At 42.9% G+C, this 17,458-nt stretch overlaps 1 protein-coding gene across 1 annotated transcript; it reads left to right on the top strand.

The window, feature by feature from the left end:
* The first annotated feature begins 295 nt into the window (after positions 1-295).
* On the top strand, positions 296-2,435 carry LOC494858 (uncharacterized). Its single transcript, NM_001094682.1, is given in 1 exon segment — positions 296-2,435. A coding segment is annotated over 1 exon segment (696 nt). The 5' UTR covers positions 296-327; the 3' UTR covers positions 1,024-2,435.
* Positions 2,436-17,458: the final 15,023 nt, after the last annotated feature.

A 17,458-nucleotide genomic window follows, 5' to 3' on the forward strand; every position in this document is an offset into this window, starting at 1 on the left:
TAGACAAAATGGCACCCTATGACGAGTCTGTTTGACGCTGAGACCATGATCAACTTTAATGTAACCGTGAATCCTACAACATCAATATATATTACGAAGTAATTACAGCGTAAACCACGTGATCTTCTTCAAAAGGAGGAGAAAACAGGCTCTTTGCGAGAAATCGAAACCCTTTACGCAAAACGACAGCGCATGCGCCGCGAATAGTTTCGGCGGGCCGGAGCCAAAAGAGGCGGAGCAAAGAAACTTTATTTTTATCCAAAGACGCACTTCCGCTTTACAGTATAAGGCCGTGAAGCAAAGGACGGAGCTCGGAATATCTGAAGGATGGTGACCCAGGAACCGCCCCGGTGCTGCGGCTATTTCAATGTCCGCTCGGTGGTGTTGGGAGTGGCCGTGTATTATGTGTTTGTCAGCCTGCAGGCCTTGGTTTGGCAGACGGTGGCCGTGGTTAAATGCAGCGGGGGGTGCCCGGGGCCGTGGAGTTCGCCAGGGTCTGTGGCGGTGATTTACTCCCTTGGGCTGGTACTGCTTGTCCTCAGTCTGTGCCTACTCTATGGAGTTATACGCAGACGCCCCGGCCTCCTACTCCCGTTCCTGGCCTTTCAGATTATCGACTTCCTGGGGTCGCTGCTACTATTCTGTGGCCTGTTCATGCGCTTCCCTGCCGAGCTGAGGCTGATCAGCACCAGGCCTTACCTGGCTGGCATGGAGGAGAAGGAAAAGCCATCGGTAGTGGAGGATCTGGTTCTTGTAGTGTTCCTCTCCTTACTGATGCTCCTGCTCAAGTTATACCTGATCCGCTGCGTGCTCACCTATTACCGCTTCCTCCTCACACGCTCACCCCCGGCACAACCCGAAGACGATGGTTTGGCAGTGATCGTGGTACCTGGCGCTGAGAAGAACCCTCTGCTTCTGCCCACCTATGAGGAGGCGATAAAAATGCCAGCCAAGGATAGCCCCCCACCTCCCTACAGTCAGGACCCTCCCCCAGCACAGCCACAAGGCAAGGAGACCGAATAAAGTGCTGATCTTTTATAAGGAATGGATCATTAGATCAGGGATCCACTATTCACACCTTCAGTTGAGACTGCATGCTGATTTCAGATCTCCATGGGGTTGGGGGGTGAGTTCCAGTCTGTGCTGTATATTAAGGCTTGATCTAATGCAAATGTTCTTCAGCCAGGCCCATGTCCCTCCTGGCCAGCAGTTGTTGAACGTCCAGTCTAACCAGGAAAACCCTACACTTGTCATACAAGATACCCCTCCACAGCAAGTGGACACTGAAACTACCACATCTGGGATAAAATACAGTATTTACATCTCTACACCAAACTCTGCTCCGATTTCAGACCCCCCCTCACTCATTTCATGGCATAAAGCATGTCAACCCTTTTTCCGAGTATGGCCGTCTTTGCTAGTAATGTCCCTTTTGTGGCCAGTATGTCCCTCGGTTTGAGATAATCACAGGGTGGGTTTTGGACCAGGCTTGGACTGTGCAGCCATGGCGGTTGGAAGTATTCTATTGCTATTGTGACCTTTGTTCCTATCAAATGTTTATAAACTTCAAGGCAGTCTCCAAGATACAAGTTAATGGGAACCTGAGGGTTTCTCTGAAGAAATGCCCTGTCATGGCGTGTGTGTCTGTTTTTTGTTTTTCCCATTGGGCCAGCTGTGCCATTTGCTTAGAAGTATATTCTTTGCTAGTGGCAATCTGTTATTGAACAGCTCAGTGATTGGCATTTTGTGATAAAGCAGTTACAATCATAACTACAGATATAAGGACTTTGAGTTGTTTTTTCTTTTTGCCTTGCAGGACTGGAGGATTGTAGTAGTAAACTGTAATTCTCCGCCCTGCTCATAGATCACGTGGTAATAAGGATGTGTGACCGGGATTTCCGGCTCTTGTCAGTATGCAGAAGTGCAGTTAATGTGCTAGTTTCACTTTACTCATTTTACATCTATGAACATACCAAAAAAAACTATGAAAATGAGCAGGTTAGTGTAATGAGAAATGGGCTACTGAATAGGCAAGTGGAGGGCCCTCATCATTTACCGAAGGACAACACAACATCTTCTGTAGATCATACCACAATAAAAGTGTCTGTCAGTAAAGCAAAATGAGTAAGTAGCAATAATGTCATTGGAAAATAGTGTTCTTTAAATTACCATGGGAAAGCAAATACTGACTTCACACACTGTCTTAAGAGCACAACCTTGTTAAAGGGATGCTGCCAAATCACAAGACCCTTTAAATACATCACTAGCCTTACAGTTCAGTGAGCTGCCACACATAGGTGAAGTCATTTGCTGCTGTAGTGGCTTCAAAAAGTGACCTGTGATTGGCTACTGCTTTGGCAAGCTGTTGGCCAGACCTCAGCTTCACATATTTAATCATGGCCACAACAGTGTTCAATTGCAGGACAGTGGCTATATTTAAGAGATCCAGTGGAAAAATAGGTTGACATTGTTCAGATTAGTGCTGTAGTCTGCACCATGAATCCTGTTACGAGTTCACCCAGGAAAAAGCCTGCCAGAATTCAGTATGGAATGGGAATTTCTACAAAAAGGATGAAGGCTGGCAAGAGTTTGTATTTAAACGCAAACTATAGGGCCAGGAAAATCCTGATAATCATTTGTTCCTATGTAACCGTAAAAGTGAACATTTTAGTCACCAATTCACTTTGCACTTTACAAACAATTTCACACAGCATTTTGATCACTGTAAAGATGTAGAATACTTTACATCTCGTTAGAGATTATTGCACCTTGCATAGATGACCATCATCGAAAATTGCTGCAGTATGTGGGTCTGGGCCATAGGGTTACCATTTCACCCCTTTTAAGCAAACCACTGTGAATGCACGTGCTGCAAGTTGGATGCTTGACTGCACACAAATTCTTGAGCCATCCATGTGATATGCATGCCTACTTGTGATATGTGTATTCAATAAGTTTATTTTTTAGAGGGTTGAGATGGTGCCCCAAAGAATTAAGCTGGCCACAGATGCAAAGATCCGATTGTTCGAATCCTCGAGCAATCGGACTTCCCCATCTCCCGACCTGCCACTAACCATTCTGATCAAATAAAATAGAAAAGTACAGATCAGCGAATGTTCTGCCTCTGACAGCAATCGTACGAACGTTATGTCCGACAAAAACTAGTCTCCCATTGAATATCATCCGATATTCTTTTAACCTGTCCAAACGACCGATCTCTGCCGGACGAAAAATGTCGGGACTCTCCACACAAGGTCCGAAAATCGTACGAATCGAGGATTCGTACGATTTTCGGATCTTTGCGTCCATGGCCAGCTTTACTTACTGATATCTGTGAAAAGTGTTTCATGTGCAGTAGTGGGCGGAACAAGTTGCAACAATCATAAGCCTTATGCATCTATTCTGCAACAATAATCCAGATATTTCAGCAGGGGATAATTTTATAGGTTCAAGTCAGCTGTTAAAGGAAAAATATACCTCCCCTTTTTGATGTGTTCATTCTGTTGGGTTTATGAAGAGAATACACATAAATGCTATATGAACGTCCAGAAATAAAATGTATCTTTTTTTTTTTTTTGTACACAAACATACCTGATCCCACTGATTGAAGAAAAAAAAAAATCACTTAAAGGACCAGTAACACCAAAAAATGAAAGTGTTTTAAAGTAATGAAAATATAATGTAGTGTTGCCCTGCACTGGTAAAACTGATGTGTTTGCTTCAGAAGCACTACTATAGTTCATATAAACAAGCTGCTGAGTAGCAATGGCGGAAATTGAAAAAGGCTATATGGCACAGGATAAATAATGGATAACCGATAACACCATTATGTTCTACAGAGCTTATCTGATATCTGTTGTGTAACCTGAGCCTTTTTTACTTTGAATAGCTGCCCCCGTTGCTACACAGCACCTTATTTATATAAACAATAGTAGTGTTTCTGAAGCAAACACAACAGTTTTTCTAGTGCAGGGCAACACTGCATTATATTTTTATTACTTTAAAACAATTCAATTTTTTGATGTTACTGGTCCTTTAAGACACAATGTAATGTATCCATTTCCTTGTGTTGTTCCATTGTGAAGTTATGGATTTTGGGGTTGAAGTTCCTCTGCTTTCCAAAGAAGCTGTGTAACACCCACTATAGAAAGCTGAGGGACTTCAAGACCCAAATAATATCACTTCACAATGGAACAAGATAAGGGAGGTGTTGCATTAGGGCAGTGGACAATGGGAGGATTTGTGACTGGTCAACTGAAATCGCTGGCTGAAACCAACATATCACAAAGTTGCTGGAAGTTTCCTCCAGAGGTAGCTTGGGGTGACTGTGATATGTTTGTTTTACTGCTGGTGATTTCAGTTATTTCCAATGGAAATGCATTTTCTTGAGATTTGTTGCTCACAGTCATGCATGAATAATCACTGACAACAAATCTCCCCATCGGCCGCTGCCCTTATGTGTGAGGCTTTAGGGGGAGTGGAGACTGGCTTCCTGTGAACACAGATGAATATCATGAGTGTGTGGAAAAAAATTCAATTATATCTAGTAGTTCATATCTAGTATTTCAGAACCTTTGCTACATAAGCACAACGGAATAAGCTCATGTCAAAAAGGAGTGGGGTTATTTCCTTTTTTAGTGTGGTTTTGCACTTCCACATCTGAATTTCCTTTTCTCTCTGGAGAATGCTTTGTGCTCCTGAGAATGAAAGCAGACCAAAAGCAAATGGCTTTGGGGTTATTTTCACCACCTATTGCAGCTGGTTGGGAACATCTCAACATTTATATATACATTTATTTCCTTAAAAGGCAAGTAAATTGAAGAATGACGAGGAGGGGGATAAGGTTCTGTAAGACACCCCATGGCAACTGCAGTTGCTACTTAAAAGACAAGGAAAGCCATGTATATAAATATCTAATATGTCCTTTGTAGACGCTCCTTCTGAAATGCAACATCAGTAATCTCTAATACTGCCCCATAGGGCATGATTAAGGGTGGTGCATGTTGGAAGGGAACATATGTATATTTGCTTTTCTTGTCCTACAACTAACGAACGCTTGCCAACATTAATGTAATCACTCGACATTTTTCTCTTTACTTTTCCTTTAAGGGAAGTGGTATCCTTTAAACCAGAATACAAGTGGATAATCTGGTACCAACCAGTCTTACCAGTTGAGGTTGATTTGGAATCATTTCATGTGTTGTTTAAAAACTGCAGTGACAATGAGAAATATATCTAGGGCATGGCCTGCATTTTTCTTTTACTTAGTAGACTGGAATCACATTACCTTTTCTTCTTTAGGTTGTTTTTTTAGAATGAAGCATGTTACGAGTATTGGGCTGAATAGACCACTCACAATGCAGGTCTGTTTACTAGTTTGCAGATTATCTGTGAGTCTATTTTTTAAAAGACTATATTTTGTATTAATTATAGATGGAGAAATAAACCGGGTATAACCAATGAAATGATTTCTTTTTAGTTGAAAAGCGTAAATGCACGATTGCATTATTTACTTCAGGCTTGGGCAGGTTTAGCCCTCTCATTGGGAATAATTCCTGTGCCAAGGGGAGATTTGTCATCCTTTGGAAAATGAAACACTGCATATGTTTTCCCACTGCTGATTGGAATTATTGCTGCTGGGAAGGCATTATCCGGAGACTTATTGCCTGGAGTAGCACAGATTTAACTGTGGGCGACAAATCTCCCCATGATTTAACCCCCATCTGCCACCACTCTTATAGAAAACTGATACAGTATGATCTGCAGTTTCATCAGTTGCTCACTTACTGTTATAAACAACTTCCAGGAATGCTGGGTATTGTAGCTGGAGCAGCATGTTACTTCTAGGGTACCGACCTTATTACACAGTATTGTGCTTAAAGTAAAAGTACACCTATTTTGCAGACATCCTTTAGGCAACTTTACTACAATCCTTTCATACTTTTGGGATTGTCATTCTATTCTTTCTCTCCCAAACTGAAATGTACCCAGGTTGCCTGACAGCAGCATGAGAAGGTCTTGCCCTGTTTGACATCCGTCTGATTAATTGGTTTTCATTGTCCTGTTAAATAATCCAATAGCAATAAAGATATCTATTAGGGTGGTGGCAGACGGGGAGATTAGCTGCCCACCGTTAAATCTTTTCTACTTCGGGGTACTAATCTCCCCGAATTGCCTTCCCGCCAGCAAGAATACAAATCACCGATGGGATGACAAAAGAAATGCTTCTGAAATGGCTCACGAGGAAACTTGGGAAATCCAAAGCATTTCTTGTGCCATCCCACCTGCAATTCGTATTCTTGCCGACGGGAAGGCATTTCAAGGTGATAAGTCACCCGAAGTAGAGAAGTTTAATCGCTGGGCGACTAATCTCCCCGTCTGCCACCACCCCTAAGAATAAATGTATAAAGCTAATTTTCATATGAACTGCCTTTTGAAACAGTTTTTCCTCTACTCAATCTATGGGTTTTTATGGCACTCGCATGCCTGATTGTACTGGTGCTTTCAAGTAATTGTCAGAGTTAGCAATGGAGGATATATATTTTAATAAGGGAAAAGCAGCAAACATGCCTGAAGTAGCACATTTATGCATTTTTACAACTGGGTAGGACAATTGCAAAACACAATGTGCTTAAAGGGGTAGTTAACCCTTGAATTAACGTTTACTATAATGTAGATAGTGATATTCCAAGACCATTAGAAAAGGGTCTTCGTTATTCATTTCTTTGGAATTTTTAGCAAGTTCTAAATTACCGTAGCAACCAGGCAATGGTTTGAATGAGATGCTGGAAAATGAATTTAAAAAAAGCCTGAACAGAACAATTAACACAATTGTAGGCTCACACGTCAATATTTTCTTGGCTTCTGGGGTCAGTGACCCCCATTTGATGGTCTAGAAAGAGGCAAATAGTTAAACTGTACTGATTAAAGGACATTCTATAACATAGTAAAAGTTAACTTAGAGGTACCCCCCTCCCTTAACAGATCAGGCAATTGTAATTATTTCTTTTTATATTGATTTCAGAGCAGTGCTAAATGAGTCATTCATATGTTCATTCACTGTCAAACCAAAGCTTATTGTACCATATTTCAAACTTCTGTCTCTGTATTCTGAAGAAAGTGCAACATTAAAGAATCTCACAACCATCCGTGATCAATCTCTTGTTTGTTTTATTTCAAAACTTTAGCACCACCCTAATTGATGGTTTCTGCAGATCTCTGATCACCAAGTTACTCAAAATATTTTTTTATGTTCGAACAGGTATTGTAAAATGCTTGGGACTTTCTGTTTTCCCCATATAAGGGTAGGTCTTGCCGTAATGTTTAGAATGCAGAACATTTATAGGGAAACTAACTATACGGAGCATTATAGTTCTCTATACAAGTATCACAGAAAACAGATCATATTTAAAACATTCATACAAAGCCTTTTCAAGAAAGGCTAATAATATGAGTATAACTCCACATTGAATGAAGTTATTGAATTCCAATATGAGTATAACTCCACATTGAATGAAGTTATTGAATTCCAAACTATGAAGTTATCTGCTGGCTTCCAATCAAAATATACAGTATATATCTCTCCTATATTAGAAATACCCAATAGGATTGTTTTTTTTTCAGCAGTATGGATTTATGGCAGCTTAGTTACCATCAAGCATAAGGTTATTGACTTACTGTTAGAGAAAAATCAAATCAGTTTAAAGTAAAGAAATCTCTTTAATTCTCTGTAAAAAAAAAAGTATCCATTTGACCATATCCAAGTTTGAAGTAACCGCAGTTTTAAGGTGCCATTTTTTTTGCAAACCCCTGTCATCTGTTTTTTTTTTTTTTTAAAGTTTTATTTATTTCCAGAGCAAGTTCAACATACAGTGTACTGTAGTAACATACATCAATAAAAGCATTAGTGTTGGAACCCATTGCACTGAAAATGCGTTTTCATTGTTATTTTTCTTACAAAACCCTGGGAAAACAGTTACAGATGGGAAAGAGAGATACCCGGGAGGCAGGAAAGAAGAAGAGAGAAAGGAAGAGGAAAAGAAAGGCCCTAAAAAAACACAAAGGAAAGCAGAGAAGAAAAGGGGAGGAGTCATACCATTACTTTGCTATACAAACGATATACATTAATTCAGGTATACCCCTAAGCAGCTGAGGCAATCAGCAATAGCAAATAGTACAAGTGTTCCATATTAAGATGACTCCATGAGCCAGTCAAGCAAGGGTTGAGAAACATCTTGTTGCCTATTAGAATAAGATTCGTTTTGCAGGGTCCAGAGAGTCCAGACTGCATTGAATTTTGCAGGACATCCCCTGGCAAAATAAACTTGTTCCAGAATCGGCAAGGCCTGTTCCACCAAAGTAATCCAGAAGGCAAGAGAGGGTGGGAATTCCTCCTTCCATTTAATAGCAATAGCTTTCTTGGCATAGAAGAGCAAGAAGGTGAGCAATATAGTTTCTATACGAGAGGTAGTGGTATCCGATAGATAATTTAACAAGAGAATAGCAGGGTGAATCTCTATTGGGAGAGCCATTAGGTGAGAAATGTAGGTGGCAATCTCTGACCAGAATCCTTGGATGGACGGACAACTCCAGGCCAGATGGAAAAAGTCCGCATTGTAGCCTTTGCACCGGTTGCATTGATCAGGAAAGGTAGGGTTAATCCTGTGAAGGACATGTGGTGAGTAGTAGGCTCTGTGAATATACTTAAATTGTATAAGCCTGTCCCTGGCTCGGATTAAAGGTTGGATAGAGTCAGATAAAATAACCTCCCATTGCTCCTGCGTCAAGTCAGGAATGTTTGTAGTCCACTTTTGATACAGTTCCATCCTAGGAGGGTTGCCTCTGGGCCTAAGGCAGTTGTATATGGTAGAAAGAGGTTTATGCAGATTTTCCTTACGTATGACTTTTTCAAGCGGAGAGAGTTCAATAGTGAGGTCAAATGACTGAAATTGCTGAGCCAGAGCATGCCTCACTTGAAAGTATCTAAATAACATACTATTGGGGATCTCGAAATTGTCCTTAAGCTGTTGAAAGGATAATAACTGGTTATCAGCATACAAATCACCAATACATTTTATACCAAAGTGTGCCCAAATCTGGGGGTCAGGGATAGAGGTCAAATGTTGTAGGTTAGGGTTAAACCAAAGAGGAGTATACGGGGAAAAAACTTGAGTGGACCTCCCAAGTCTATGGGAACCTTTCTGCCAGGCTTTCACAGTATTATGGATCATTGGAGTAGGGTAAGACAGACCTGGAGGCCTACGATATATCAAGTGTCTGAGTCCTTCCAATGATCCAATCAAGTGCGCTTCTAGCAACGTAATAGGGTCTTCCGGCGTTGGATCAAGCCAACGAACCACTGATGTTAGTTGTGAAGCTAAGAAATACCCAAACATGTCAGGTGCAGCCAAGCCGCCCTCGTCCAGTGGGGAGGTCAAGACCTTATACGCTACCCTAGTAGGGCCTGGGGACCAATAGAGTCTAGTCAGGTGGCTTCGCAATTGTTTGAAGAACCGCATGGGAATCCAAATTGGAGACTGACGGAAAAGGTAGAGAAATTTAGGCAGAAACTTCATTTTGAAAAGATTTATTCGTCCTATTAAGGATAGTGGAAGTCGGAGCCATTTATCAATAGTGGTGATGAGATGGGACATTAAGGGGTCTAAATTGAGCTCTACAAATTTAGCTAATTGTGGGTGGATGTGAATGCCTAAATACTTGACTGCTTCTACACGGACCAAAGGGAGTGAGGGATCCATGTCAAGGAGCGCCCGAGGGTCCAATGCCATTATGGATGATTTCGTCCAATTAATTTTCAAACCGGAAAACTCGGTATGAAGGTTGATTAACTCCAGAGCCTTATGAAGTGAAGGGCCTGTATCATTGAGGTAAAGGAGCGTGTCATCCGCAAATAATGAAATTTTTTCCTGAAGTTTCCCTATCTCAAACCCCCGAATCTCCGCTGTTGCCCTAATCAAACATGCCAGGGGTTCCATGGCCAGCGCAAAAAGGCTTGGCGACAAGGGACAACCTTGGCGGGTACCTCTAGCTAGAATAAAGGGAGGCGAAAGTTCAAGGTTCGATAGGATGCTGGCGTTGGGCTGGGTATATAGGGCTTTAATCCAGGTTATAAAGATCTTACGGAACCCAAAGGTTTGCAAGGTTTGCCACAGATATTCCCATTCCACCGAGTCAAATGCCTTCTCGTTGTCCAAGAAGGCAATGGCTCTGGTACCCAGGTTCGTATGTGGGATTATAAGGTTGGTATACAGTCTACGGAGATTTAATTCTGCCGCTTTGTGAGGGATGAATCCCACTTGGTCAGGGGCTACTATAGAGGAGATCACAAAGTTTAGTCGCCGCGCCAGCACTTTGGCTAAAATTTTAGCATCTGAATTAATTAGGGAGATAGGCCTATAGGAAGAGTGCAGCTGGGGGTTCTTACCCGGTTTTAGGAGGAGTACTATTGTGGCATCACGAAACGAGAGAGGGAGAGACTCGGAATGGGAAGCCAAATTGAAAAGTTCCGTAAGAACTGGGGCTAGTTGTTTAGTATACGTACGATACCAGAGGTTCGGTATGCCATCAGGCCCAGGGGTTTTGCCGTGCGGTAAAGCCGCAATAGCGTCAACAACCTCCTGTTCCTGTATAGGGGTATCAAGTAGGGCTCTATGTTCTAATGAGAGTGTAGGTAAATCTAGGTTTTGTAAATAAGATGCTATTTCAGAGGACGTTTTCTGAAGTTTAGAGGAGTATAAATGCTGATAGTACTCTGCTAAACTATGGTTAATATCTAAGGGGTTGGTGATAACCTCGTTATCAGTTCGCAGGAGGGTATGGATGGCTGGCTTGCTACAATCTTCTCTTGCCAATAAGGCAAGCAGCTTGCCATTCTTATCCCCCTGTTCGTATAGAGTAAACTTCGAAAACAGGTGACTTTTCCTTGCACACTTCCATTGAACTTGAGCATATTGCCTCTGCGCTAGGACATGGAGTAGTTTAGTCTGTTCATTAGGGTCTCGGACATACCTCGCCTCAGCCTCCTTCAACGCGCCCTCAGCCTCCATCATACTGTTGTTGGCAGCTTTACGTACATGTGCAATCTTAGAGATATACTCGCCCCTAATGTATGCCTTCAAAGCGTCCCAAACCTGCGGTAATGCAGCTGTACCAATATTAACCTGAAGGAATTGAGTTATAGATTGTTCTACGGTAGTCTTAATGTCTGTATGGGAAATCCAGTAAGGATTTAACCTCCAGGTTTTTCTAGTAAGGGTCGAATGCAGTTGCCACGTGATTTGCAGTGGGGCATGATCCGAAATCCCTCTAGGAAGGAATTCTATTTTGGAAATTTTCGCAGACATATCGGGCGAGGCAAAGGCGAGGTCAATCCTTGACATGGCTCCCCTAGAATAACATGAAAACATACGTTCCCCTGGGTGACGAGCCCTCCAAATATCAACCAACCCAGCCACCTGGGCCCAGGCCTTTAGGCCCCCAGTGCCGGCCCTAGGGGCTGAGGCAGTGGTTAAACGGTCTAAAGCGGTATCCATGACTGCATTAAAGTCACCAACTACAAGCAACGGATCTGAGGGAAGGGAAGCAATAAGCGATATCAACTCGTACAGTAAGCAGTCATTAAATGGAGGAGGAAGGTAAACACATACAATAATATAGGGAAAACCTGCAAGCGATGCATGCAAAAGTGTAAATCTGCCTTCTGGATCATTACGGACATTTAACAGCTGAAAGGGTAAAGATCTATTTATTAACACAGAGGTGCCCCTAGAGTAGTTAGAATAGGCAGCACAGTAAGTATGGGCTAACCAAATTTTCTTGAGAGAGTTCGAGTTGGCAGACTTACTTATATGGGTTTCTTGGAGACATATGATGTGCGGGTTGTATTTTCTTAAAAATTTAAAAACCAGGGTTTTCTTTAGGGGAGAGTTCAACCCTCGTACATTCCAAGAGATAGCCGTGATTTCAGCCGCCATTTTTGGGTCTACCCAAAGCAATTGAGCTCCCCCCTGTAGGGCCAGGCAAGTAAGAGAAAGAAGGAGAAAGAGAAGTGAAGGGGAAGTAGAAGTAAGTGAAAGAAAGAGAAAGAGAGGTAAAAGAGAGGTAGGAGAGACAAATCCCAACACAACCCACCCTACATCCCCTAAATTCGGGGAGGTATGGATCCCTTAACAATAATACCAGGAGGGCGTACATGAGCCCGTATGGCGATATTAACAGAGGTACAACAGTAAACATAAACTTACAACCTAGTCAGTTGTACACCGACAAATTCCAAAATAATAGCAGTAGAGGGGACTCTGCATGGTGAGCTCCGTTAGCCCCAAACAGGGAAGTATATTCCAATAGTCCAATAATAAGGCCAGAATACCCGGCTCTCGAACCTTGTTGGTTAAATACAGCAGGCAACCAAAAGAAAGCAACTGATTCAGACGGCATTCAGGAGTATTTTAAAGCTAGTAACCAATGCCCAAACAAGTGGCAGGCCTATTTCCTGGAATCCAGCCACTGAGAGGCCTCAGTAGGCGATACAAAAAAGTGAGTCTTCCCATCCACCGCCACCCGCAATTTCGCGGGATACATCATGGCATATTGGAGGCCTGCTTCACGAAGATGTCGCTTGACTGCAGTGAATTGTTGCCGTTGTCTCCGAACCTCATTGGAGAAGTCAGGGTAGAGTGACACGATGGCATTTTCAAATTTTAGTTCCCCTTTGCGCCTGGCAGCCAGCAAGGCCGCGTCTCTATCTCTGAAGTTTAAGAACCTGGCTATCAGAGGACGTGGAGGAGCTCCCGGTGGCGGCGGTCTAGCAGGGATCCGATGAGCCCTTTCAATGACATAGGCCAGGGAGAAGACATCAGGGCCGCATACCTCCTTCAGCCAGCCCTCGAGGAATTTAGCGGCTTCAGGCCCCTCTGCTCTTTCAGGCATACCTATTATCCGGATGTTGTTCCTCCGGAGGCGATTCTCCAAATCATCCGATTTGGCCTCCGCCGCCTCGACCCTGCGTTGCAGTAGGCCCAATTGTTCAGGCAAGGGATGGCAGGTATCCTCTAGGTCACCCAACCGTCTCTCAGCCTCGGTGGTACGGTCCCTGACCTTCTGTAGGTCTTGGCGTAAAATAGCGAAATCCACCCGCAGCTCCTCAACCTTAGCCAGAGTTGCTGCGTGGCATGTTTGGATAGTAGATTGAAGTACATTGACTACCCCCGCCAATGTGAGGTTAGCTGCGTCAGCAGGTTCGTCAGGGCCTGGCAAGTGCGCAATTGACGGGGCAGTGGCAGGTATGGATGGTGCAGAGTCGCTTAGGCTGTTGGCCGTACTCACTGTTGGAGAGTCAGCGGAATCTGCAGGAAGCGGCAGTTTGGCGCGCTGGGCTTTAGGAGACGAAGGCCTACGCGGGTCCGCCATTGTAGAGGTTCGCTCCGAAGTGCGTAGGTGCGCTCTGATGTCGGAGGTTTCTGCCAGCCCTTGCTTCTTTTTACCCATAGATGCTAGGTAGAAGCAGTTAGGGTCGAGAGCAATGTTCTAGAGATTGGATTAAGCAGGATTATTACCGGATATCACAGGGGATCTAACGGAGCTAGCTCAGACACGTCTGCTCACATCGCCAGTCAGACACGCCCCCCCCCCCTGTCATCTGTTAATGCATATGGTTTACCTCAAACATAATGACGATAATGTGTAACCTGGCAGTCTTCCATGGTGTAAAATGCTGAAGGACATCTTAAAAATGCTTTTAGCTTGGGGACTGTGAAAAATGAGCGGTCACTATGATGAAAACAAATCGAAACCACTAACATTTTTATCATACAGTTTTGATATTTCAAAAAACGAAACAAACATGTTTTTCTAAAACAGCACTGTCATTGTGAATCACCAGCAACTTTTACTTGATCCAAAATGCTGATTGAAGCATGAGTCAGCGATGTAAAAAGCCCAACTGCATGGATGGTTGAGTTACAGTATTCACAGCGAGATAAAAAGTTAAAGGGGATCCAAAGCAAAAGCGTTTTTTACCCTTAAATTAACTTTTAGTATGATGTAGAGAGTGATATTCTGAGATAATTTGCAGTTGGTTTTCATGTTTTATTATTTGTGAGGTTTTTCTTTTTATTCAGCTGCCCTCTAGTTTTCAATTCCTGTGATCTGGTTGCTAGGGACAAATTACCACAGCAACCATGCATCAATTTGAATGATGGACTTGAATATGAATAGGAGAGGAACTAAATACAAAGATGGGTAATAACAATAAATACTGTACGTAGCCTTACAGAACATTTGTTTTTAGATAGGGTCAGTGACCCCCATTTGAAAGTTGGAAAGTCAGAGTCAAGAAGACAAATAATTCAAAAACTGTAAAAATGAAGGCTAATTGAACAGTTGCTTAGAATTAGCAATTCTCAAAGTTAACTTAAACGTGAACCACCCCTTTACGCTTGCCATACATGCCCACATTTGACCAATTTTAACCTGGGCTTGTTAAATGCACCATGTTGGCAAGTACATTGGCAGAGAACGACGTGAAGAGGAGCTGCAAGTATTCTTCATGTAGTTCCAACAATTTGGGCCAATGGAAGGTTGCCATACAGGAGAATCGCATCTATAGGTTTGGCCTGTGGGATGAAAGGTTGGATAACGTAGAGCCACTGAATATATATAATGCACAAGAGCCATGAGAATCCTATAAATTATATCCTAAACTGTGCTTAGTGATGTCATCAGTTATAATCTCGACTCAGTCATGTAAATTGTGTCACAGGACGCACTAAAATGTATTTATTATAATATAGCCTGTATTATTATAAAGATATTAGCAGTCACCTCAGAGTTCCATGACCTGTAGGGCCTTTGGCCTTGTGACTTATAATATCCTTATATAATACAATGGGGGGGGACATACTTCACTTTATTATATTCCAGATTACAAAACCTCAACTACAAAATGGGTGCATGCTTACAGTGACGCCAATTCTTTCACAGCTTTCTTAGTTTGCAGAGCAGTTTTGTGGAGCTCTGACTTGACCTTGCAAAGGAAGCGTCTTTGATTTTTAGGAAACAAGTCTGTTCCTGATACTGCCTGTACCAGCATTTGAGACTGATAACTGCTCAGCAGCACTGGCACAGGCATTTCTCTGCCGGGCCTAGAAACCTCCATGATCAACTAATCAGAGAGAAAATGTTATTCGTGCAACTCACTGTAGTAAATTTGCCTTAAAACAACCATTATTATTGCGTAAAGTTTTATTTTATTGCTGGAAAAATTGCTGTGTTTATGTTTGCACAAAGAAAGCAGTTTCCTGGTATTATAAGCAACTTTTTGGAAAGCAACAAATGCACTTGTGTGTATGGCAAGGGTTCTAGATAGAATAATCACAATCACAGCTACTAGAAGCAATTCTATCTGAAAAGCTCTTCGATGGCATGAAGGCCTGTGTACACTGCACAAAATGGACCATTGTTCAATAGCCCAGTACCAAAGCTGAAATTCTATATTTTCCTTCTTACCTGCCATGTAGATTTTATATAATAAGTTTTTTACTGAAAAAAAAAATTCTTGCAAGAGGTTCTGAAAAATTGTGATGTTCAACGCTAAAATCAACGGTCATTTGCATGCATGCCTTTAATTTCATGCTACCGTGTGACCCAATCATCAGCTACAGCACTCAGAGAGGAGGAGCCAGTAGCTACGATACCCTAGTCTTATATTCTGCTTAACAACATGAAGAAATGTATGCATTGGTAAACAGCTAGTAAGGCATCGGGCTTGTATAAATTAACCTACTACAGCCCTGTTTTATTATAATATCACTTCTTTGTAGTGCTCTTAATTGCATATCGCTGTTTTCCTGCTCAACGTATGGCTGATTATTGCAGGTAGGGCCCCATCAGGGGGTACTGCTTTACAGGGCCTGAAAGGGGCCCTGACTGTGCTGCACTTTTCAAAATAGCCGGGCCCCTCTTGACAGATCTGAAGCCACGCCGCCTCTCCTGAAGTCCCAAAGGGCAGAAATGTGGAAGTGCCAAACAGCCAAAGTCCCGAAAACAGCCAAAGTTGATGTCCTGACGCGCGAAAAGACCCAAAGTCACTAAAGAAGGCGAAGTTAAAGTCCTGAAGCCAAGAGTTCAATTCTACTGAACACCAATGAGAGGAGCCAGAACATGGATGCCAGCAACTCTGCTGGAAGAATCTGCGCCGAGGGGTAAGTATTTCCCAAGGGGGGGGGGTAGTTAGCCTGGGGGGGGTGGATGGAGGTCTACCTGGGGTGGGGTACGGGTTTTTTCCCCCCACAGGTTGAATTCTCCTTTAAGTGTCATATGTGGCCCATTCAATCCTAATTTGCAGCCCGTGCAAATTCTCTCACCCTTAAAGGGGTTGTTCATCTTTGAGTTAAACTTTTAGTATGATGTAGAGCAGTGCTGTCCAACTTCTGTGTTGTCGAGGGCCGAAATTTGGAAGCCAGTCTTGACCCGCCACTGATAGGCAGAGCAGGGCACGCACACACAGGCAGAGTAGGGGACACAGGCAGAGCAGGAGATAGTTTCCACTGATCAGGACCCCTCTAAGATGTACTACATACAGTGACTGCTGGCGCCCCATTAGCATTTTGTATAAAGTGTGAACAATGTGGGCAGTTTCAGTCTGGGTCTCAGGTGTGAACAGTACAGGCTTTTAGGGGTGTGAACAATAGAGGTGTCATAAGTGTGAACAATACAGGGGAATCACAGGTGTGAACAATGCAGGGGATAAAGCTGGCCATAAACACACAGATCCGATCGTACGAATCGAGGATTCGTACGATTTTCGGATCGTGTGTGGCGTGTGCCGACATCTTTCCCCCGGCGGAGATCGGTCGTTTGGTCAGGTTTGATTTTGACCCGACCGATCCCGCTGGAGCTCATGGCACATCGTAATCTGATCGTTCGGCCATACGGCCGAACAATCAGATTACCCCGATATAGCCATGCCTGTTCATGGCATATCGAGGAAAGATCCGCTCGTTTGGCAACATCGCAGTGATACGATTTAAATTTTACACATGGTAAGCAAACACAGCAGGGAAGTGGGGTGGCCACACAAGGGGGGGGGGTCGCGAGCCACAGGTTGGACAGCCCTGATGTAGAGAGTGATATTCTATGAGAAAATTTGCAATTGGTTTTCATTTTTTTTTTTATTATTTGTGGTTTTTGAGTTATTTAGCTTTTTATTCAGCAGCTCTCCAGTTTGTAATTTCAGCAATCTGGTTGCTGGGGGCAAATTCCCCTAGCAACCATGCATTGATTTGAATAATAGACTGGAATATGAATAGGAAAGGCCTGAATAGAAAGAGGAGTAATAAAAAGTAACAATAACAATACATTTGTAGCCTTACATAGCATTTGTTTTTAGATGACCCCCCCCCCATTTGAAAGCTTGAAAGAGTCAGAAGAGAAAAGGAAA

The sequence above is a fragment of the Xenopus laevis genome, chromosome 1L (genome assembly GCF_017654675.1).
Source record: "Xenopus laevis strain J_2021 chromosome 1L, Xenopus_laevis_v10.1, whole genome shotgun sequence".
NCBI classification, from domain to species: domain Eukaryota; kingdom Metazoa; phylum Chordata; class Amphibia; order Anura; family Pipidae; genus Xenopus; species Xenopus laevis.